General features: G+C 35.5%; 1 protein-coding gene across 1 annotated transcript in view; it reads left to right on the top strand.

Annotated features, from left to right (window-relative positions):
- The window catches only part of PCCA (propionyl-CoA carboxylase subunit alpha), a 358,009-nt gene that overhangs the window by 137,278 nt on the left and 196,685 nt on the right, over nt 1-24,046 (top strand). Inside the window, exons 9-12 of the mRNA XM_019754213.3 lie at nt 3,180-3,258; nt 9,774-9,876; nt 16,391-16,485; nt 20,785-20,935. Of these exons, the coding sequence (XP_019609772.1) occupies nt 3,180-3,258; nt 9,774-9,876; nt 16,391-16,485; nt 20,785-20,935 (428 nt within the window). The remainder of the gene's footprint in view (nt 1-3,179; nt 3,259-9,773; nt 9,877-16,390; nt 16,486-20,784; nt 20,936-24,046) is intronic.

Genomic DNA, 24,046 nt, shown 5'->3' with positions numbered 1-24,046 from the left:
GTTGTTTCAGTCTAGTTGTGGAGGGTGCAGCTCACTGGCCTATGTGGGAATCGAACTGGTGATCTCTGTGTTAGGAGCACGGTGCTCCAACCACCTGAGCCACCGGGCTGGCCCCGAAATGTCAACTTTTGACTGAATCTTTCTTTTCCTTTTTCTTCTAATTTCTGGTACCCATGACTTGTACCCATCTTATTGTGCAGAGACAATAAGAAAGAAAGGGGGTTAGGGGATGGGTGAGAAAGGTGAAGGGATTACGAAGTACAAATTGGTAGTCACAAAATCTCACAGGGATGTGAATACAGTATGGGGAATATAGTCAATAATATAAAAACTGTGTATATTTTCAGGTGAGTACTAGACTTACCAGGGGGATCACTTCATAAATTATATAAATGCCTAACCAGTGCACTGTGCACCTGAAATGAATATAAAATAGTATTGAATGTCAACTATAATTAAAAAATTCTCGGGATGTGAAATACAGCATAGGGAATATAGTCAATGGTATTGTAATAGCTACTATATACAGTATCAGATGGGTAGTAGACTTTTTGGTGTTATCACTTTGTGAGGTGTGCAAATGTCTGATTATTATGTTGTTTTGTACACCTGAAACTAGTAATAAAAAAGAAAAAGTAGGGATGAGGGACTGGGCTTTTTTGATATTATTTAACATCAAATATTAATATGGAATTAATGGGGAATATTCATTTCCCTCCTCTTCAAATGGCTAGGTCTTGTTTCTCCACAGCATGGTGACAGCATAAAATATGTATTATCTAAAGTTTAATGACTACTTTGGCATAAGAAATTGAGTAGAAAACCTCATTTTTATATTATTTTCAATTGTAGCTCAAAATTAGATTAAGTTTGTGACTATAATGTCATTAACGTCTGTCATTTTTCTCCCTCTTTCCCAATTGTTTTGTATTTGGCTTGTTAGATTTTTGTGAGAGAATCTTATCTTCCTGGGTTATGTGTATTCACAGGTCTAATGCAGCACTACCTCCTTTTGGGGGACCATGTTGTATTTCCCTTATTATATATTGCCTAACAATTTCTCACTTTTTCTGAACATATAATAATTTCTGGTTGACAAATTATTTTATGTGTTTTGTTTCCCCGTCTAGTTTCCTGTGACCAAGGACAATTTCCCAATCTTATTTTGAACCTCACGAATTACTAGATAGTCCAGGGTCCATAGTGAACAACTAAAATGAGATTAATACTGTATCAAAATAACTGCAAATTTCCTCATCCTCAGAGAGAGCTGAAAATAGTAGAGATATGGGGTGTGGATATCATACCTCTTGTGGTTTCCTGTTTACACGGATGAAGAGTTTTTGATGGTGAATTGATAACGTGTTTTTTGGGGAATATGGACCCGTTTGTTTAAAGAAAGACCTTAAGTTGTAAAAAGGATTTCCTAGGCATGCCCATTTCTAATTTTTAGATATTATTTCTTCACTGCTTAAAAATAGGCTAATTTTTCTTTACCGATTTCAATTTAATTCCTTTATGTGACATTCATGTGAGGCTGCAGCATTGAGTGAAAAAAATATTGTTTTTGTCAGTCTCATGCAGGAACTATGTCATTCAAAAGTATGAAGCATAACTTGCCCCCAACGTATGTTTTCAGTTCTCGTTTCCTCTGTCATCCTACAGATCTTCTCTACTTCAACTGAATTGTTTCATTCATTTCTTAAACTTGTCCCTTGCTTCCCGCCTGTTTTATTTCTGCTATTCCTGCCTACATGTTCAAATTCTGCTATTCCTTTATAGCCTCATATAAATGTCCCTTTTTAGAATATGCTTTTCTTTCTTATTTCCTTTTATCTTACCTTCCTATGATCCTTTTCTCTTCTGAATTCCCAGTGATTGAATTATTTGGGCACTTTCCCTCTTCCCATATTATAAGGCTCTCAATACGAAAAAAGTATGTTAATCTTTCTTCTTCTCACTGCACTTAGCAATGCTTGTAAAATGCTATCCCACATCAATCTATCCCATAAAAATATAACTAACATCGGAATTTAAAAAATTGAATTAATTATGAAACACTTAGGAAGCAAGTGCCATTTTAACTAAGTTGAAGTTAAGAGTGATGTTTTGTGGTTTAGGGGTCAAAGATCTATGACCTTTGGTCCTGTCTTCCCTTTTTCTCTAAGATCCTATAGCTAGAGTTTAGTTCTATTAGAGCATCACAGGCCAGGAAGAGTCCTTTAAGGTTTCACTACTGACCTCTTCTTTCTACAGAAAAGGTTATAAACAAGTGGTCTCAGACATGAGTATTTCTATCTTGTTTTTTCAGAAAACCTCTAAACAACTAGACTTTATAGCTTTTTTTGCTAAATTGCTATAGGTGACTCATGCTATCAAAATTTTCAGTGTATTAATCTAAATATTCAATCCTGTTAACTAACAACAATTTTATGGTTTTATTTTCTCTTACAAAACTTCAAAACTTACAACGGAAATGCCATTTGTTTTGGGCCTTTGTATTTTTTGTATTTTCATAGTATCCGCTAGTATACGCATTTTCTGTTGAGTGAATGGAATAGTACAATAGCTTCTCCACTGATATCAGCAAACCCTGGAACTTCTGCTCCACACCATAATATAATAGTCATGGCTTGATTTTCCCCAAAACCTTCATGTCACTTCTTGCTGGTAAAAGCTGCAGGGGTTTCCTGTGACTTTTCAGATAAAAATACCTTACGTACCTATAAATCATTACTTTTGAAACAAGGGAGTTTAATTTGTTATGCATGCAAACAGCAGTTCTGGGGAATCATAAAGTGTGTGTGTGTGTGTGTGTGTGTGTGTGTGTGTGTGTTAATACTGTGTAAGTTGCTTCATATATCTTTGGTTAATACTGTATCTACTTCTGTTTTTGGAATTGATTGTCAAATTATTTATGTTTTCTTAGCTTCCTATTTCATTACGGGGAGAATGTTATGTTTATTGATACAGTGTTTCTTTTTTGAAGTGATCATATACTCATTTATAAAATACATACAGGATCATTACACTGGTGTTATTTTCCTGACTCTCAAGAAAGGAACTTTTAAATAAATTAGTTATTGTCTTCTGCGTTATTGAACATGTGGTCAGTTGTCATGTTCATGCATCCAAATGATCAAAGTCTGAACTTCTGTCTAATTCTTCCCTGCTGTTAGGCTACCCTGTCATGATCAAGGCCTCAGCAGGTGGTGGTGGGAAAGGCATGCGAATCGCTTGGGATGATGAAGAGACCAGGTGAGATGCTGTCCAAAATATACTTTTGATGAAAATTGCAGTTACTAGAGTTTTATTAAACTGACAAGTAAACAGATACCAAAAGCATAATGGAATAATTACAATAACTATCTGATTTTTACCCTTTTAGATGGGAAAAATATGAAATTATGCAGAAACTAACTTATTTATATTTTTGATGATGATTATCATATTATTAAAAGGTTTTTAAATTTTTTGAACATTAACAAAGGATTGTCTTTTTGTTTTTACTATGTATTTAAAAAATTCGTCATGCTGTTTTCTAGGTAAAAATTTACTAAGATTTGGTTGTACAATTCTGAATGTAGTAAAAGATTTGAACCAAATATTCCCCTCCCTTCTCCCTTCCCTTCTTTTGCCTCCTCCCTGCCCCACTCCAGTTCAAGCCTTTGTTTCTCAGTCTAGTTGTGTAGGACACAGCTCCCTGGTCCATGCTGGTATTATGAGCCTTGTGCTTCCCCTGGCTGAGGCAATTGGTCTCTGGTCATCCGCTCACAGCAGCACATGGCAGCTCTCACCGGCTGCTGGCCACTCACGATGGCCGCCATCCACTCATGCTGGCCGCTGGCCACTGGCCACTCATGCTGGCCACTGGCCACTGGCCACTCCTGGTGGCACACGGTAGCCCACGGCAGCCCAGCTCCAGGGAGAGCTGTTGTTCACAATCTTAGCTGTAGAGGGCGCAGTTCACTGGCCCATGTGGAAATTGAACTGGTGACCTCGGCATTAGGAGCAGAGCGCTCCAACCACCTGAGCCACCGGGTTGGCCCTGAACCAAATATTTTTAAAAACATGCATAATTTCATTTGTTTATGTATTACTCAGTATGCACTTGCTTTTCTTTGCTTTTCTATAAAAGTAGTAAACTACTTTGATAATTATATAGTGTGAAATATATTTCCTTTTGTATTTGAAATTGTTCTATGTCTGTTATGCAGTGCACTCTGTTGTAAATTTAGAACACTAAATTTATTAGTAATTTCAGAAATTAAAAGTAACTTTTAAAACAAAAATTTAAAAACCCAGTGCATTGACATATCATAGTGATTAGAAAATAATTTTTTGAAAAACTGCCTTGTATGAGCAGATTTTAGAGGACTCTCTTCTTTTTAGGGGACCCTATTCTTATTTATTTTCAGGTTTAGCAGTAAAAGGGATTTATGTCATTTTTTTTGGAGGGAGGAGATGAGATAAAAAAAAATTGCTGAATACTTGTTAATGTTGCCTTTTCTGCATTTTCTCTACCTAGAAGTAATTTGATCTTCCAAATGGTTAATTCTGCTTTCTCCCTTTCTTCCCTTTTCCTTCCGTCTCCTTCCTCTTTCCTTTTCCTTTCTTCCCCTCTCCTCAAAATCTCTTAAAGACAGAAATCTGGAGTAGTTGATGTGAAAGTTGTCAAGTACAACCCTAATTCAGAAATTAGGTTCTAAAGTGAACAAGTAAGGTAAAAATTTCCTAGATGCAATATATTACCCTTTAAAATCTAATGGGAAGACACCATGTTGCAGACTACGCATCTAGTTTTAACACTAAAAGAAAATTGTCTCAGAACAATATTGTTTCTTTGTTTGAATGTCAGAGAAAGTAATTGGCTTATGTTGTGCGGTAATGATATATGACACATATGGGTCTTTAAACCTCAGTCTCACTGAGTGGCACTGATACCAGATATTGGCTGACATAACATCAGATTCTTCTCTGCAATCTCAAGCTTACCCAGCAAGTATAAACTCATTGCATAGATGGCAGTATTTGTTGAGAGCCTACTGTATGACAGGAACTTTTTAAATAAGACTTCAGGAATAGAGCAATGAATAAAAACAAAATAATTTGTTCCTCCATGCAGTGTATATACTAGATCAGGAGTTCTTAACCTTTGAATTCACAGATCCATAAAATTCAGGTGCGGTTCATGCATCTGGATGAAGAAGAAAAGTACATGTTTCTTTCACTGGCATCTAATAGGAATTTTGTGTGTCACCTAATATAGGCAACAAACTAGAATAGCAGTAGTATCTTTGGATGGAACTTTTTACCACTTAGGAAATCACATACAGACAGTAGTATTACATTACAGTTGTTGTAGATACCTCTAAGTTACAATGATTATTAGACTTGTTGGAACTTATTAATGAATAAAGAACTACATACATTATATCCCAAAATTGTTTTAAAAAATATTTTGATACCTATGTTTGAATATAATTTGTTTCCTGTGCAATCTTATGCATTTTATTTTAGGCATTTTAAATCACTTTAAGCCTTATTTTGACGAAGTTCGTATGTTGCCTGATTCTGCAAAAGATCCATGATATAAATAAGATTCAGAAATCCTGTTCTGGTAGGAATAGACAAACAATGAATAAAATCAAAGGAAATCATATACTATTGTGGAAGGTGATAAGTAGCATAAGAAAAAATAAAGGCGGAAGGGAAGAGCCGTGGGGAAGATTGGAGGGAATTCCCATTCTAAACAGGATGACGGAGTTGTCCTCACTGAGAAGGCAGAGGAAAGGATCCGCGCGAGGGAAGAGTAAGTGTGGAGGACTTGGCGTTGGAGCCTGTTGAGAGATCTAGGAGCAATAAGGTGGCTAGGTGGTGAAGGGAGAGAGGAGTAGAAGGAGGTGAGGCAAGAGTTCAGGTGTTGAAACGATTGTTTTGGGTGGAGTGGGGGCAGATTATGTTAGGACCTTGTAGGCCATTGTTAAGTGAGATGGGGAGCATTGGAAGCTTTTGAGTAGAGAAGTCACAATCATGGAACTTCAACAAATTACTAACATTATATACAGTTTTTTAATTATAGAAGATTTCAAACATACAAAATGGTAGAAGAGTATAATGAACTTCCATATTAACTAGTTATCAAGATTTTGTGACTTAGGTTTTAAAAGGATCACTGTTTGCTATCTTGAAATAGACTTAACAGACAGGAGTAGATTCATGAACTCTGGAATCAGGGAAACCAGTCCAGAGGCTGTTGCAATAATCCATGCAAGAAAAACAGTGATGGTGGCTTTCATTGGTGTTATGGTGGAGGTGATAAGAAAATAGTTTAATTCTGAAAGTAGAGGCAACAGGATTTACCGAGTGACTGAATATAGAGTGTGAGAGTACTCAAGGATGATTTGCAGTTACTTGTTTATCTTATTTTTTTGCACTTACTCTCTCTTTGGTTTTAGGATTGATTTATATGCATTAAATACTACGTATGCTGCAACACTTCTTTACTTGAAAATTTCTTAGGAAAAGCTGTGAGGTTAAAGTCAGAGTGACGGTTTTTATCTTCAAAATTGAAGAATGCTTAATTGAAGAATGGTCTGGTTCTTAGCTTCTCTCTGGAACTCTGGCTTGATTCCTTTTGATAGTGGAGATTTACTTTTATATTACAGCGCATTGGTTAACTATGTGGAATGTTTGAAGTCAGACTGGCTGGCTGCTGTGAAACAAGCATAAGGGGAGGAGGCAAGCTTAGTCCCATTTTTACCATATAATCCATTTTATTTGGCTTTTGTCTTTCAAGGTTCAGGTGTTGAAACTATTGCTTGTGCTTTATTTATATAACTCCATGGGTGGCTTGGGCTTCCTCACTGTATTGTGGCTGTAATGCTTCTTACATAGTGACCCAGGGGTCCAAGGGCAGTTATTTCAAATCCAAGTGGACGCAGTATCATTTTTTATGATCCAGTCTCAGAAGTCACACAGGTTCCTTTATTCACACCATATTCTGTGGAATACCAGTTAGCACAGATTCTTCCCAAATTCAAGAGGAGGGGAATTAGACTCTGGGAGCAGCAAGATTCTTAGAAGAGCACGTGGAATGGGTGATAGCACTGTGACCATCTTTGGAAAAGACAATCTGCTACAGTCTCTTTGTAGAAAAGAATGATGTAATAAAGACATTAAACACAACTTAATGGTTTTATAAGAGATATGGCTTTTATGAACTTTAATTTTTTCTTGTTGTTTTCCCTTTTTGTATGTATGGCACTTAAATGGCAATTTCACTAAAAACCATAGCACTTATTTTTCATTATTCTTCATAGAATATCAGATTTCTTATCAGTCAGTCATTTCGCCAGGGCTACTGTTAGTAACATGTTCTTTTATGGTGGGGATTATTCTTCAGTTTCTTGTCAATGAAATTTGCTGTGCTGTTGTTAACCTATGGATTTTAATTTAGAATTCAGAAAGCACTATATTCATTCATATATCCGGCAACTTTTGGTAAATAATTTAACTGTTTCTTGGCCAATAAATGGCACACTGATTCAAAATGTGTTCAAATGATTAATAAAAATACATACCTAAATAATTTTCTACCCGCAAATGTTGCTCTCTTCAACTTGATAAATAAATCATCTCTGAAACTTTGTAGAGATTAAAAAAAGTATCACACTATTTCAATTTAATGATACATGCTTCTCATTTTAAAAAGTTGTTCTATATCCTGTTTGTTTGGAAAAATCAAAACTACTTAAAAACTGAGAGAACAGTTCTGAAAACACCTAAATATTTGTCTTCTAGAGTCACCAACTGTTAATATCATGCCACACTGCATCTACTCATCCCGCTCGCCTTCCCTCCTTGAGGAAGAAATTGTTTTCGCATTTTCCACAAAAATTTTAGCATTCTTTGGAAGGAAAACTTAGTAGCAATTAATTGCTTTATTATTTTATCCTAAGGAGTGTCTCCCTCTTGTAACATCTTTCCTTGTCTTCCTCTTGTAACATCTTTCCTAAGTTTTTTTCAGGGAAATAGCATCTAACCTCTTTTAGAATCTTTATAATATCTGACAAATTTAAAAAAGAAAATAGTGTTTCTTGTTATTTTATTATAATTAGGTGAGAAGGTTGTTGAAAGTAGACTCATGTTATCATAATAACCTCTGGCTTTCTTTTCCCAATACAAATTTAAACACAGTGCTATGGCTAAAATGGGTAATTTGTCATGTCTGTATTTTGGACTACCCTACTAGACTTTAGGTGGAGGCAATTTGTTTTATTTTTGTATTGCCATCACCTAAATATGTACAAGGTACATAGTTTCGTGATTAGTAAATATTTCTTGAATGAATGAGTGTAACAAATTTATGTTCTCAATGCAATTTTCCATGAGCTCCAAAATATGTTGGTGATGCTTTCATACTTGATACTTAATATATTTGGGTGACTTTGATTTTTTGCTTGTGGTGTTCTTCGTTTAAATGCAAAAATTAAAACTCTCAGTCATTGCAGCAGAGATAAACTATAAAGTGCTATGTTTTTCTTTGTGAATCATCGTATACCATCAAATAAAAAAAGATGGTTATGTGGTATTGAAAACAATGGTTCATTGTGCTTTAATTTCTTTGAGGTTTACAGGCTCCTGAGATCTAAACTCTATTACCCTAAATCAAGGAGGTAATGAAGGACTGAGAAAACCTGATATCTTTTCCCTGAGAACTCCTGGAAATAGGATTTCTTGCAGCATGTTCTGAAATTTATCTTCTAGTCAGAGTTTACTTGTAACGTTGTATTTTTCAAGCACAAAACGAAATAGTTATTTCTAATATTGCCAGATGGAGTGTTTACATATTAAAGGATTAGAAGAATTTTAATGTTGTACATAAATACAGCTATTTAATCTGAAGGTTAAGAAACTATTAATTATATGGGAATTATAAGGGAATTAAATTTTATATTCTGAATGTATCAATGAATAGGAAATAATGTAATAATATACTCAGTTTTCGGTAAGCAAGTTTGAGTATTCAGTAGATTGAATGAGCCCATTTTATAGTGTGTGAATTTAGTAAGCATATTTAATAATAACAATTTAAGTTATTATAGTTTGGGAATAACATATATAAAGCAATAATTAAGTCCATATTTTTATTTTGAAAATTGTACTTTTCTCTTTTAATTATTAATTTTGAAAAATTTTAAAGAAGACAATATAATGATTGGTATTGTTGTATGAAGGCAACTGCATTTAAAGATGTTTATTTAAACTATCAGGAAATGTTCTTAACGATCTATTGTATGTTCATTTGCACCGAGTTTTGTTTGCTGTAGTTCTGCCCCAGTTGTGCAGTTGGCCAGATTCTTTACATTTTTGAGTGTGTCTTCCGACTTTTGAGTCAAATGGATATATACATTTGTATTTATTTTATTAGTGGAATTAAAGTATATTAGGGTTGAAGAAGTAAAATTTTATATGATTTCTTGTATGCTTTATTAAAAATATCTCGTTTTTAACAGATGGTGAAATAAGTATCACTGTTCCTGTTTAAATATAAAATCTAGAATCAAGGAAGTTAAATCACTCATCCAAGCTCACAAAGCTAGTGAGTGTAAGAGTTGTAGTTCAACCAAAGTTAACTTAGTTATTTGTACATTGAGTTTTTCTCTGCTTTGTTCAGAAGTAAGCCAAAATAAACATTTAATTATTTTTCTTTTATATTAAGGGTTGCATTTGTTCTGTTTGTTTGACTGTTCTTCTCTTTTTCTTTCCAGAGATGGTTTTAGATTTTCATCTCAAGAAGCTGCTTCTAGTTTTGGTGATGATAGACTATTAATAGAAAAATTTATTGATAACCCTCGTCATATAGAAATTCAGGTTGGTTCATTTTAAGATGCTTTCTAATTATTATAACATTAAAATAATATAATTTATTCCTATTATAAACATATCCTTTCTTCCATTTAGAATGATTATGAGTTATTCTGATATGCTTGACTAAGTACGAAATAGAGAACATACATAGAATGGATCACCTACCTTTGGAATCTGATACACTTTTTGTCGAAGTACCAGAATGTTGGTTCTAATGGGGAATGATAAAAAAGTCCAGTTCTAGAAAGAAGCTATCCCAACATGTCTGACCAGGCTGAAACTCATTCATTCTCCTTGGATTGGGCCATTTGAGGTCATTTTTAAAAGAAAAGTGCCAGACTTGGACTCTTGTATTATTTCAGTTCACCATATGTCTGTGTGGCTCACTGTGATAGGTATTCTGCTATGAGCTGGTTGTATAAAGATGAGGAAATCATTTCTTCTACTCAGATTAAGATTTTAATCCAACTGTTAAAATGGTTGTGGGAGTGTGGATTTCAGCAAAATGAAATGGGTTTCTGAAATAAAACATAGAAGAAAAAGAAAACAAGTCTGCTGAAGTTTTCGTTTTTCTGTCAGAAATGCCTTCGTGCTAATGTTTGACGTTATGGCTATGAATTGATATGTAACAATTAAATTGATTAAATATCATATTAGAAGTCATACTGAAATTTAAATATATCCTTTTTCTTAATTTGATGTGGACAGAGAACCAGAAAACTAAATGGAAGGCTATTTGCTGCCCTTGTCCCTTCTGATAGGACATAATATAACAATTAGATTCTGTCATTGTGTTTGAGTATTATTTTATGTAGACATTTATAGGTAGATCCTCAAATTTTCCAGAGTGGGAAAAAATTTGCAAACTTACATATATATAATCAGTTTGCATTTTTAAAACATTAGACATGACGTATTTCTTTCTGTGATGAGCATGTTTTGTTTTTAGATATTCTAAATTGATATATCACACATATACAGTAAAGCTACAGATCTATGTGTACAGTTCAATAAAAATTTTTATATTTACATATGTCTGTGTAACAACCATCCAGATCTATATAGGGAACATTTCTTTATATAAAAAGATTCCTTCCTACCATTTCCCAGTCAATCCCTCTCCTTGGCTATGAAAAGTAACTGCTATTGTGACATCCAGTATCACAGATTATTTTTGTTTGCTCTTAAACTTCATATAAATGGAATCAAGCTGTACATACTTGGTTGTGCCTGTCTTCTTTCACACACCATCATATATTTGAGATTTTTCCATGAGGCTGTGTGTTATCATTAACTTTTAAAAATTGCTCTATGGTGTTCCATTGTTTGAATAACCCATAACTTATACATTTTCCTGTTGGTAGATCTCGGGTTGTTTGTTTTTGGATATTATAAATAAACTGCTGTCTTTTTATGGACATACGCATTCTTTCAGATATACTGAGGAGAGATATTGTGGGATTACATGGTAAGGCTATGTTTAGTTCTAGTAGATACTGTGGTTACCCTAATGTATACTCCCGCCAGCAATATGGGAAAGTTTGCAGTGCTGCCATGCTTTCCACCATTTGTATTATCAATGTTTTCAATGTTTAGCCGCTTTGGCAAACATGTAACAGTGTCTCTTTGTTTTAGTTTGCATCTCCCTGATGACTATTGATGTTGAGCACCTTTTTATAAGTTTATTGACCAGATGGATATCTAATTTTGTAAAGTGACAGCTTAAGCCTCATCCTTGCCCTGCCCTCCTTTTTCAAATTAATTTTCAAAAATTATGGAGTGGTCAGATTTATGTATCTATTTTGTTCATGAGACCTTTGCCAGATACATGTGTTGTACATATCTTCCCCCCATCCTTGGCTTGCCTATTCACTTTATTATATCTTTTGAGGAATAGAAGTTCTTAACTTTATTTAAGTCCATTTTAAGTCCACTTTGCATACACAAGTTAAAAGCTTTATTGTTTTAGTTTTGATATTTATGTCTCCTACTCTCCTTGAATAATTATTATTCGGGGGCGGGGGTTCATGTGAGGTGGAGTCTAAGTACATTTTTTTCCATTCTGATATCCAGTTTCTCCACCATCATTTATTGTGGTGATCATTTGTTGTAAATTAAGTGACTGGTCACTTTCTTAATTATTTTGGTTTTATACTAAATAAAGAAATCTGGTACTATAAGTACTCTAAATTTATTGTTTTTCTTCAGATAATTTTGGCTCTTTTTAAGTACTTTGAGTTTACAAGTAAATTTTAGCCTTTATTTGTCAACCTATCCATTCTATCCACCCTTCACAGCCCTGTCTATATCCCCCCACCATCCAACACACACCTGATGGGATTTGGATTTAGAGATTATTTTGGGGTGAATTGACATCTTAACAAATTGAGGTTTCTAATCCTTGGATTAGAATATCTTCATTTATTTAGGTCTTCTTTAATTTCAGCACTGTTTTGTAGCTTTGAGTATAGAGGTTTTGTTTATCTTTCATGAGATTTATTCCTAGGTATTTAACAGTATTTGACACTATTATAAATATTTTCTAAATTTTATTTACCCATTGATTGTTGCTTGTGTATAGAAATACAATTGGTTTTTACATATTGATCTTGTATCTAGTATCCTTTCTAAATCCACTTGTTTATTTTCTGTGTTTTGGTTATCTATTGCTGAGTTACAAGCCACCCCAAAATGCAATGATTTGAAACAACTTTTAAGGTTGCACAACATGAATGTACTCGATGTCACTGAACTGTACACTTAAAAATGGTTACAATTGTAAATTGTTATGCATATTTTGCCACAGTAAGAAACAACACATTTAACTATTTCTCATCATTTCATGGGTTGATTGGGTTCTCACATGGTGTCTCACATGGTTTCTCTCCATTGGGTCAGTAGTCATGTTGGGGCTTTTACTGCTTTGGAACATCTAACATCAAGTGCATTGGAGAGTTGACTTGAAGATGAGCTCAGCTGAGATTCTAGAGTAGCTGGCTCTCTCTCTTTCCCTCTATGCAGTCTTGGGAGCACTTCCATATGGCTTTTCCATGTGACCTTTCTATATGGATATTCAGACTTCTTACACTACTTTTCAGAACTTCTTGAAAGAGTTGTTCTACCTTTTCAAGGTTTAGGCTCAGACAGGCACACAATCATTTTTGTGACATTTTGCAACTTACTTGGCCAGCCTAGAATCATTGCCATATGGAATTATGCAAGGGTGTGAGTACTGTGTTTTGTGTTGTATTGGGGGCCATCTTTGGATATTAGCTACCATAACCAATTTCTGACACCCCCCCGCCCCCCAGTGATCATCATGTCTTTTCGTAGCAGAATATACCCACCTTCCTTTCAAGACGAGGATCTCATCTACAGACTTGGTCTAGGTCTGCTTGAAACTTCTTGTATATGGTCCCTCAGCAACAGTTCTTCTGGTGGGAAGACCTCTGAATTTAAAGACAGTCTGTGACACTCACTCATACAATGATGAGGAAAGGATATGGCACTGCAATAAATACTGCTATTCAACAAGGTAGTAAAAGGAAGGCACACAGTATTCATTGGTTGTTAACAATTGAAAACCAGCAATTGAAGCGGAGAGATTTCTTAAGAGGTTCTTGTGGTAATTCTAGTGAGAGAGGATGGCAGCTTGGGTCAAGGTGTTGGTAGTGGAGGTGGGTAGATATGATTGAATTCTGGATATTTTGTGAAAGTAGATCAGATATCCTAAAAGATTAGATGTGATATGTGAGAAAAAAAGAATAAGGCATCAAAACTTTTTGGTTTGGGGAATTTAGGAGAATGGGACTGTTTTTTACTGAGATGGGAGAAACTGTGGGAGGTGCATGTATTATGGAGGAAATCAATTTATGATGTTGGACAAATCAAGGTTGAGATGCCCATTCAGTATCAAAGTGTAGGTGTTGATTAGGCTGTTTGATATTTAAGTCTGTAACTTAAGGGACATATTTGGGGTGATTTTTCTGTATTTCTTGTAACTTCTGTAATTCCTAGGAGCAGAATTAATTTTCTCCTCTCTATCTACCCCATCTAACGTTTATTCGTGCTACTGAAAACTACTTATGTTACTTTATCTTAAGCTGTCTGACTTTTCTAATAGACCAAGAAGTTATTTAAAATTTTTTTTAAATAATTAAAATATAGTTGACATGCAATATTGTATTACTTTCAGGTGTACAACATAGTGATTCGACATTTGTATACCTTATGAAGGGGAATAAGAGACCAAGACGTTCCTGAGGGCAGAGACTAGGTCTTATTCATTTGCTCTCCCCCAAACCAGGCCAGTGCCTTTCCCATTACTAATGCTCAATAAATGTTTGTCAAATTATGTTAAGTAATTATATATTTACATCTGCCTTTTAGTTTATTTTAATTAGCCATGGCATATAGTCTAGGTAATATTTTTAAATATAGGTGAAAGTTTCTTTCCAGTAGCTTAAATCGGCAACACCCATGTTGCCCATCTCTGATCTACACTTGGATCTGTTTTTTATTTACTTATTTTCTTCAAATTTCATTTATTTACTTATATTAAGTAATTTGTTCACAGGATAAAGAGTATTCAATGAAAAGTAAGTATCCCTTTCACCCTTGTCTCCAAGTCTCCTGGTTTCGATTGCTGTCACTAGATCTTGAATATCCTGCTGTAGTCTATGAAGTATATATGTGTATATCACCTGCTATTTTTCACACAAGCTATAACATACTGTGTGCTTTCTCATGCTGGAACTGGGCACAGGGAGTTTGAATGGCACCACTCTGTGTAGCTTAAACCACATAGTTTTTCAACCAGGACACTACTGACGTTTCGTGGGTTGGATCCGGGGATGCTTTGCATTATGTGGAACAGACTATTATGATGAAGGTTCTTTTAGTAAGCAGTATTTCTGGGAGATTTTTCCATATTGAGTACATGTGTATCCGTAAGGGGCTGCGTTAAAGGTTTTTAAAAGCTCATGATACATTTAAGGATTAACTTCTCTTACCAGCACTTTTTATTCTAATGTTGTCTGTTTACTAGTTTCTTCATTTATTTAATGGAATAAATAATTGTCACATTATTTTTGTTGACTGCCTAGTAAATGACAGAACTTTTAAAAGAGAACTGGGAGACTATGCAGAGTTTAGAGAAAAACTCTTGATTCTATCTGTATATGAATCTAATATTTTACAGTTGGAAATATTTCTGAGAATTCTTGGTTATTGTGGCTTTATTTCTTGGAGACTAAGTCTACTTTCATTTCCTTGTCAACTAGAATTAAAAAAGAGGTTGAGAGTTATGATGATTTAAAATATTTTTAGATGTACTTCATGTACCATCTTTAAGAGTCATAGAAATAAAATCCCACCTTATTGACATTTCATTACTGTAATGTTCTCCTTTGGAATCATTCTTGAGGGTTAGATAGATTAATTTTTATTCCTAAAAATTAAATTTGCAGTCATATATTAACTATTCATTTTTAATCTACTGTATCTGTTATAACAATGATCTTTTTTTATTTGATTTTTCTCAGTAGTCATATAAAACATTAAGATTATATTATCTGCCATTTATAATGCATGAAGACACAGAATGACTTACCCAGGAAGTTTGCATAGCTGTTGGGAGCTAAAATTAGTGCCTAGTTTTTTGGTTTTTAGGACAGCTTTTTCCTCTGTGAACTTAATATATGAACTCAGTAATAAGCATCTACTCTTGAATCTTGAAAAGAGATGAATCCATTCCTGAAAATCAAACATTCTATGCAAAACATTAACAGAGAGCCTGTTTTAGGGTTGCTAGATTTAGCAGATAAGATACATGTTAAATTTGAATTTCAGATAAACAATGATTTATTAAAAAGTAAAAGTATATCCCATGCAGTATTTGGGACATATTTTCATTGTTTATTGAAAATTCAAATTTAAGTGGGTGCCCTGTTATTTTATCTGGCAACCCCAGCTTATTTCCCATTATTAGAAATGGGAAAGATCATAATATGTTATATATTAACCCCAGACCTTTTACTAGTTTCCTATACCAAAAATAAAGCACAATAAAAACATCCTTATATAAGTAACAGACTACGTACTGGATGTAAATAAAATAGCATTTCCCGATCAACAGGCGTTTAATAATGTTAACAACAAACAGATGTTTGAAACAACACGCGCAGCTCCCCTGCGCACCGGGGACATGTAGAACGTACATCCTTTTTACTGATGCTCATTGTACTTCACAAGATTTGTATAATTGATGCTGATATTTTACCTAGTGTATTCAATGTGAAACATGAGAATTTTTTTAAGTCTTTTGATAAAAATGTTTTGAGTTTAGGGTTTGTAAATATAAAGTTTTCCTCTATTAACATCAACCAAAAGAGGAACGTATATGTTCTATGAGGTTTGAATATAAAAAGCCAAAGGGTGTCACATAGAGAAAATGTTAATTGGGCACATGCTGTATGGGTATGGCTCTATATTTTTTCAAATGGTATTGCTTTTTCAGGTTTTAGGGGATAAACACGGAAATGCTTTGTGGCTCAATGAAAGAGAGTGTTCAATTCAGCGAAGAAATCAGAAAGTGGTAGAGGAAGCACCAAGGTAAGAGTTTCTCCTAATGAACATTTATAATAGTCTGCTTGTATATATTATATTTCTTTTCCACTTTATTGGCTAAAATTGCTTTAATATTCATGGTAGAATCTATTAATGTATATTTTTATAATTAAAATTTGCCACAGATCTTCCTCAGTACTTTATGCATGAAAGTGAGAGAATACTTGCTAAAGAAGTTGGGTTTTATTAGAGGAGAAAGCAGGGTAGATAACTAGCTATGACTCCCACAGGCTTCTAGGTAATATAGACCCCATGGGTGTTTCTGGGCAAGTGGAATTTCTGGGATTCATGCCTTCTAGGCTCTCCTATTGGTGATGGTTTTATAAAGTTAATCCTGAATTTATCCTACCATGAAAAAGCTTCTGGGGCATGATTCTTAGAAATTCCATGATTTATCAGAACTGCTTTGGGCACTTCTCCAAGCTACCTTTCATGTGTTTGGTATAGCAGTTTCATGGAGATTTATTTCTAATTTGATGCTAGGTTGGTATTTGTAGATATTCTGGTTTTCTCTTAGTTCTTAAAAATCCCCAGCTGAGTGTACATTGTTATTTTTAGTAACCAGGCTCTAAGGCATATAGCCAATTGTAGCTTTAATCAGCATGCATAGTCAGTGTGCCTTGATATAATGTGTGTGTAGTTTCTGAAAAGAGTAGGTGTGAATATGAATGACTTTTTAATTATAGGGTAATGGTAAAAATAAAATCTTACTTTAATTAGTTTTTAAAAATATGGTATTGTGCTTTGGTTTTAAAATAAGGTCCCCGAATTCTTTGGCGCGTCTCTCCTTGAGGAGTTGGGGGAGAGTTCTATGTTCCCTCCCCTTGATTCTGTGCCCTGTGACTGCGTGACCAATAGACTACATAGAAATGATGCTGTGCCCAGGCCTTAGGAGACTGCCAGCTTCTACTTCCTGTCTCTTGGGACACAATACTTAAAAACCAGCCACCATGCTTTGAAGAACAGTTCACTGCAGCCTACATGGGGTGTGGCCCCCAGCTCATGGCCCAGGACCAGAATGTAAGAAGGAAGGAAGGAAGGAAGAAGAAAAGGCAAAAGAAATACTTCTCTGTGTTTAGGAAGGTTCCTGGAACCTCCCTGTGTTAATTACTTTGCGGTGATCTGGAGTTAGTCTCTTTGCTAGAGAGACTGGGGAGTGTCTTTTTGCCTTAAGTAACCATGTGCTTAGCTAACATTCTAGTCATGCGGAAGAAGGGGACAGTGGATGCTGGTGGAACAACAATAGTCTCTGAAACTTCTTTTTGCAATTTTGTGATTTCTGTTGTATTACTTCCAATATAATTAATTCTCTTTTTATTGAAAACTCACTCAAGTCTTACCTGGGATAAAAATGTTTCAAACTGGAAACCTTGAGTCATGATTTTTGTTTCCCTTTTTTCTCTTTCTAGAATTAGATTTCATATGAACATCTTGTCTATTTACAGAGAAAAAAGAGGAAAATTTAAAGCAGCAGGAATCAAATTAAAAAAACTAAAACTGATTATTAATAGTGACTTGATGGGTATTTGTGTACTGTGAAAGAGGAAAAAAATGGAATATGTGGTTTCCAGTTCCTAGAGTAAGAATTTACCAGTGTGCTTTGAGTTCGGAGATGAGGTTGCTTATAGCGCTATGTATCACTAGCAGTTTATGATAAGGGAAAAGACAAGACCAGACAGAGTGAAAATAGTTTTACTCAACTGCACTTGAGATTCTTCAGATGTTATGATGTAATCTTTACTTGATTTTCCTTCTTTTGGTTGCATGAATTTTGTTAGCCAGTTATTGTTGAAATGTCATCTACCCTGTATCTGTTAGGTTAATGCAGAACTATTATTTATAATAGGCAAATATGACTCATAACACCTGAATCCAACGATTAATCCGAACATGACCAAATGGAGACAGTAGGAAGTATACTTCCCTCCTGTGAAATATTCTTGCCTTTCCACAACCAATCCAACCTAAATCTATTCAAGGCTCTAGATCTAACCAGCAGTTTATAAGAAATGGAAATATAACATGAATGTTAAAAGACCTTGTGGGGGGTGCATGCAGCTGAACCCCAGAATGTGAGGAAAGAGGCAGGAAAATGACCAGATCTTGGCATAAAAAAGGGAAGGCAGAAAGAGGATATTACAAGTTAAAAGAATCTTGAAGATGTAAAAATCAATCAAACGCAGTGGCTGGACTTACTTGGATCCTGACTCAAAGAAATTAGCTATAAAAAGATCTTTAGGAGAGTATCAGGGAAATTTAAATATTACCTGGATATTAAATGCTATTAAGGAGTTCTGATTATTTTTACAGTGTGATTATGTTATACAAGCGTCCTTATAGAAACAGATGCGGAAGTTTTTAATGGATAAAATAATACCTAATTTGGGATTTGCTAAAAAGAAAAATGGGTTGACCTGGTAGAAGAGTGGATATGCAGCATAGATAGGACAAGAGTGGCAATATAGCAATAATTATTACATATGGGAAACAGGTACATGCAAGTTTATTATACTATTCCATAATGAAAATTTTATAAAATGTAATGTTAATTTCATTCATTTGAGAATAATTTCAATCCACAAATAGAAACATAGTCAATGTTTTGTTTCTCAGAGCCTATTTTGTATAGAAGCAAAATCTGTGAAAATGCAGGAATTATTCTTCTCAGGGTTCACTGGAAGCATTTCAGCTTTAATTGCCTGCTGGAAAGTGATTTTCATATTGCAAAACAAAAGTTTTGAGGGTTTATTAGCTGTACAGTCCGTTCTTGTTATTTGTGGTAGTTGGGCTCTGTAAAGTCACTGTAAACACTGAATTAGTGAATACTGAAGCGTTGCGCCCAGGGGAAATACAGGGTTAGGTTCCTGCAAGCCTCTGGTTAGAGCATTTTCACCAACTGATCATTACATACTTTGTTTTATATGCGTTTCTGTTGAAAGACACCTTATTTAATATATATTCCTGATTCATTAACATTGAACTCAGTCCTGGCGAGCAGCACCATGACTCATGCCTGAAGGAAGCTCATTTATCATCCATGTTTTCTCCAGAAGGCACATCACAGCCTTGCTGCGCTGAGGAACACCAGCCCAACACTCAGGGGCCATTTTAAACAGTGAGCTCACCCTAAACTCTCCCCCCCAAAACTGAGAAAAACGTGGCTACACTGTGAAAAAGGCAGTTGTTTTACAGTATGAGAGCTGAAACAAGAAGGAAAAGAGTAGCCTTGTTTGACCACAGCTGAGAGCACACATGTTGGGATTCTCAAATTTTTTGCTGCTCTGAGCTTGTTCATGATTGACCATCCATGAAGTGCTGCGAGTATTAATTTTTGGGGTTAAAATAAATTTTAGATAATTTGCAAATATGGAATCCATTAATAATAAGGATTAATTGTATATGTTAGTTTCCAAGAATTTATTTTTCTCCCAATTTTAGCTTGAAGTAATTCTGAATATATACGAGATCAGACAATTAAGTTTGTGAAACTTGTAACTTGTTTTGGTGTCAGACGGATATTCACTATGAATTTGCACCAACTGGACAAACAGTTAATCAAATTTACTATTTAGAAGTGCTGAAAAGGCTGCATGAAAAAGTTAGATGACCTGAACTTTCACCAACAATTCATGGCTCTTGCATCACGACAATGCACCAGCTCACCTGGCACTGTCTGTGAGGGAGTTTTTAGCCAGTAAACAAATAAGTATTGGAACACCCTCCCTACTCACCTGATGTGGCCCCCAATCATGTGACTCCTTTGTTTACCCAAAGAGAAAGGAAATATTGAAGGAAGACATTTTGTTGACATTCAGGATGACCGCTCTGATGGCCATTCCAGAAAAAGAGTTCTAAAATTGCTTTGAAGAGTGGACTAGGTGCTGGCATCAGTGCATAGCTTCCCAAGGGGAGTACTTCAATGGTGACTGTAGTGATATTCAGCAATGAGGTATGTAGCACTTTTTCTAGGATGAGTTCACAAACTTAATTGTCTGACCTCGTATATTAAATTTTACTAATTAAAAACTACTGAGGTGAAGGAGTTGTATGTTTTATAAACCGATTGAAGTTGCAATATAATGTGGAAAGTTCAGTTGAAGTTGATTTATGTAAACATGTGCTTAACAATATGTATTATAAGCATATGTAAATCATATAATATGAAATCTTAAATTGATACAGATGATCATATCTGAGTAAACTTTAAGAAAATTTTTATATAGTGCACACAAAAGATAACTAGATTTTTGTTCAAAATGTAGACTACTCTTTCTGTATTTGTAGCATTTTTCTGGATTCTGAGACTCGAAGAGCAATGGGAGAACAAGCTGTAGCTCTTGCTAAAGCAGTAAAGTATTCTTCTGCTGGAACTGTAGAATTTCTTGTGGACTCAAAGAAGAATTTTTATTTCTTGGAAATGAATACGAGACTCCAGGTAGCAAAAACTGTTTTTTTATTCCTCTCTGTGCCTCTCTAATTTACCCTTCCGGGTGGCTCTTTGTTTTATAAAAGTAAAAAATCAACTTCGTAAAGTGTTAAATAAAGACTTAAGTTTTTATGCCTGTGCTAAGACATCTGTTAGGAATGACAGGTAAGTGCAGGGTTAATTTAATGGTCAGTATGTAGCCTCTGCTTCGTTACTATTAATACTTCATAAGGGAAATTCCACTGGTTTCTTTCTTGAACCTCTCTCGATGAACCCCATTAGTCAGGGTTCATGGGTTGTTAAGAGATATTACTCTAGATATGATAGACAGAAAAGGATTAAGTGCTTATAAATCTTAGGGAAGGGGTCAAGGAGGGAAAGGTACCTGGAGTGAGCTTCCAGGGATGACTCTCAGAACTATACCACCAACCTGGCTTCCAGGGGAGCAGCCACCTCTGCCAGGTACAAGGTTGAGAAGCCAAGTGGCTCCCCTGCAACTGTTGACTTCAGGGACATACTTCCTCAGTTCCAGTCAATGTCTCAGGAAGGCACTGGTGCTACAACTAACTGGTGGCTTTCTTTTCTTTTATTGAAATTGTAAACTGTAAATACACATAAAATACATAGAACACAACATATAGTAAATGAATTATTAGAAAGCGAAAATCCATGTAAGCATCTGCTGAGCCTTGAAATACAAAACCACCAGCACCTGGGCCCCTCCCCCCATCAGTTATTCCTCCTCCTTTCCTAGCGCCGTTTACTGCTCTGAATTCTGAACATCTCTTTGCATTTTTGTATAGTTCTTCCTTTGAAATGTACATACCTAAGCAGTATAAATAATTTTGCCTATTTTCTTTCTTCTTTCCTTTTTTTTTCAACTTTGAATCAGTGAGATCATGTATAATTTTTTGTACCTGGCTTCTTTTCTCAACATTTTGCTTAGGAGATTCAACCCTGTTGTTTTATTTCTCTCCTGTATGATACTCCTTTGAAGAAAACGGCACTATTTATCTATTTTATTTTTGTGGATATTTGTTTCCTGTTGTATGCGATTTGTGTTAGTTTGCTAGGGCTGCTGTAACAACTTACCCTTAAAGAACAGAAATTTATTCTCTTAGTTTCAGGGGGCAGGAGTCTGAAATCAAGGTGTTGACAGTCTCGGTTTCTACTTGGGGGCTCTAAGGGAGCATATCTGTTCTATGCTCCTCTCTTAGCCTTTGGTACCTGCTGAGATACCTTATTGGCAGCGTACTAGTAACTCCAAATTCTGCCTCACTTGTCACATGGCCTTCTTCCTGTGTTTCTCTGTCCAAAGTTCCTTCTTTTATAAGGACCTCAGTCACTGGATTTTGTGCACACCTTACTCCAGTCTGACCTCATCTTAACCTGGTTGCATCTGCCAAGATTCTATTTCCAAATAAGGTTGATGTAGGAATAATTCTGTGAGTGCCGGGATCGTGTCTCGCGAAACCGAAGAATGGAAGCACAGACCAAGGAGAGGCGAGGAGTGTAAAAGAGGATACTTTGTTAAAAGCAAACAGTTGCAGCTCCCGAGCGAGAGGGTGGTTTCCCAAGGTGGGACAAAGGCTCTGGTTTTTATATCTTCCCTTGCCTGCTTGGAGAAGGGGGCTGGTGCCTTTTAATGGAATTCATCTATCAGGTTTGTCCTGTTTGCCCATCCTGAAGGGATCAACGAACCCATTGCTATCTGTCAGATCTATTCCGTTTGTCTGGCTAAAAGGGATTTATGAGATAATTTATTAACTTCACGGTGCATTCTTATATTTTTGTCCTGGAGTGAAGGGGCCATTCTAGAGCCCGGAGTTTCAGGTTATGGCTGCCTTTTGTTTATTCCACCAGGGACCTCCCTTGTCTGCCTAACAACATGCTAACTGACCTGTCTCAAGGTTACAGTCACAGGTTCTGAGCAGACATGCATTTTCTGGAGAAACTATTCCATCTAGTATACAATTTACAATTCAAAAAACACATGTGTGAGGAATTTATTAAGCTTTACGTACATGTTGCATACACTTTTCTCTTTGTATATTATATTTAACAATGAAAAGGTTTTAAAGATAAACAAATGGTCTGTGGTGACATAAAATCGATTAGTGATTCCCTAGTACTGAGGGTTGGGGGCCAAGGGGTGTAGGACAGTAGAGAGAGCAGTAGTGACATTTATACTTGAAAATAGGATCAGCTCTTCTTCCCTTTGGCTTTCACTGTGGGTGGAGGTGGAGTTGAGACTCCAGGCCGGAGCTGAGTCAGAGTTAAGTTTTTTTATCACTGTGCTTATCTTTCATTAACCCCTGGGTTGCGGAGGGTTTTTCCCAGTTCCTATTCCACCTTTAGCTTTAGGATTTTCCTCCCATCTTGTGTTTCACAAGGTGCGTCTCATGCTCTGCCTCTTTGCCAGAAATGGACTCCTCTTACTTGTTATCGGACCTTAGTTAGCCGCTGGTGGTTGCAGGTAGGATGTTTTCTGCTGTTCTCTTTCAGCCTTGGTTTTACTCAGTCCTGTGTCCTTGGATCTTTAAGGCAGGTTTTCCTCAATGATCCCGCTCTTCCGCTAGTGGTGGGGAACCTAATGGTCTGGGTCCAAAGTACTTTTCAGCCTCTTCCCCAATGGCTATCTTCTACATGATATATCTTTTTTCATCCTTTTACTCTCTACCTAGCTGAATTCAGACATTTTACATGTGTCTCTGTAAGCAATGTGTATTGTTTTTAGCCAAGTTTGATAACCTTTGCCTTGTATCTGGATATTTGCTCTATAGAAAGTTAATGTAAACTGCGATACATTTGGGTTTAAATTTACACTCTTTTAAAATGCTATTTTTGTTCCAACTCTGTAATTATTCTTTTTTTTTTTTTGGCTTTTGCAATCCTATCATTTAATTTTGTGCCTGTATTAGTTTGAGAGTTATATACACTTCTAATCTATTGGTAGAATTTATCCATACATTACAGCATACGTCCTTAACTCATTCAAGTCTGTTATCAATCAGTACCTTTCCACCTGTCCCACCAGACTGTGTTAAGGACCTTGGAACATTTTAATTCTTTTTATCCTCTCCTGATTTCACAGGACATTTCTCTTATTCTCTTATTATT

The sequence above is a fragment of the Rhinolophus sinicus genome, chromosome 16 (assembly GCF_057876585.1).
Source record: "Rhinolophus sinicus isolate RSI-liver-muscle chromosome 16, RSI-T2T, whole genome shotgun sequence".
NCBI classification, from domain to species: domain Eukaryota; kingdom Metazoa; phylum Chordata; class Mammalia; order Chiroptera; family Rhinolophidae; genus Rhinolophus; species Rhinolophus sinicus.
Note: the sequence above shows the minus strand (reverse complement) of the source record. Positions and strands in the feature narration are given on the sequence as shown.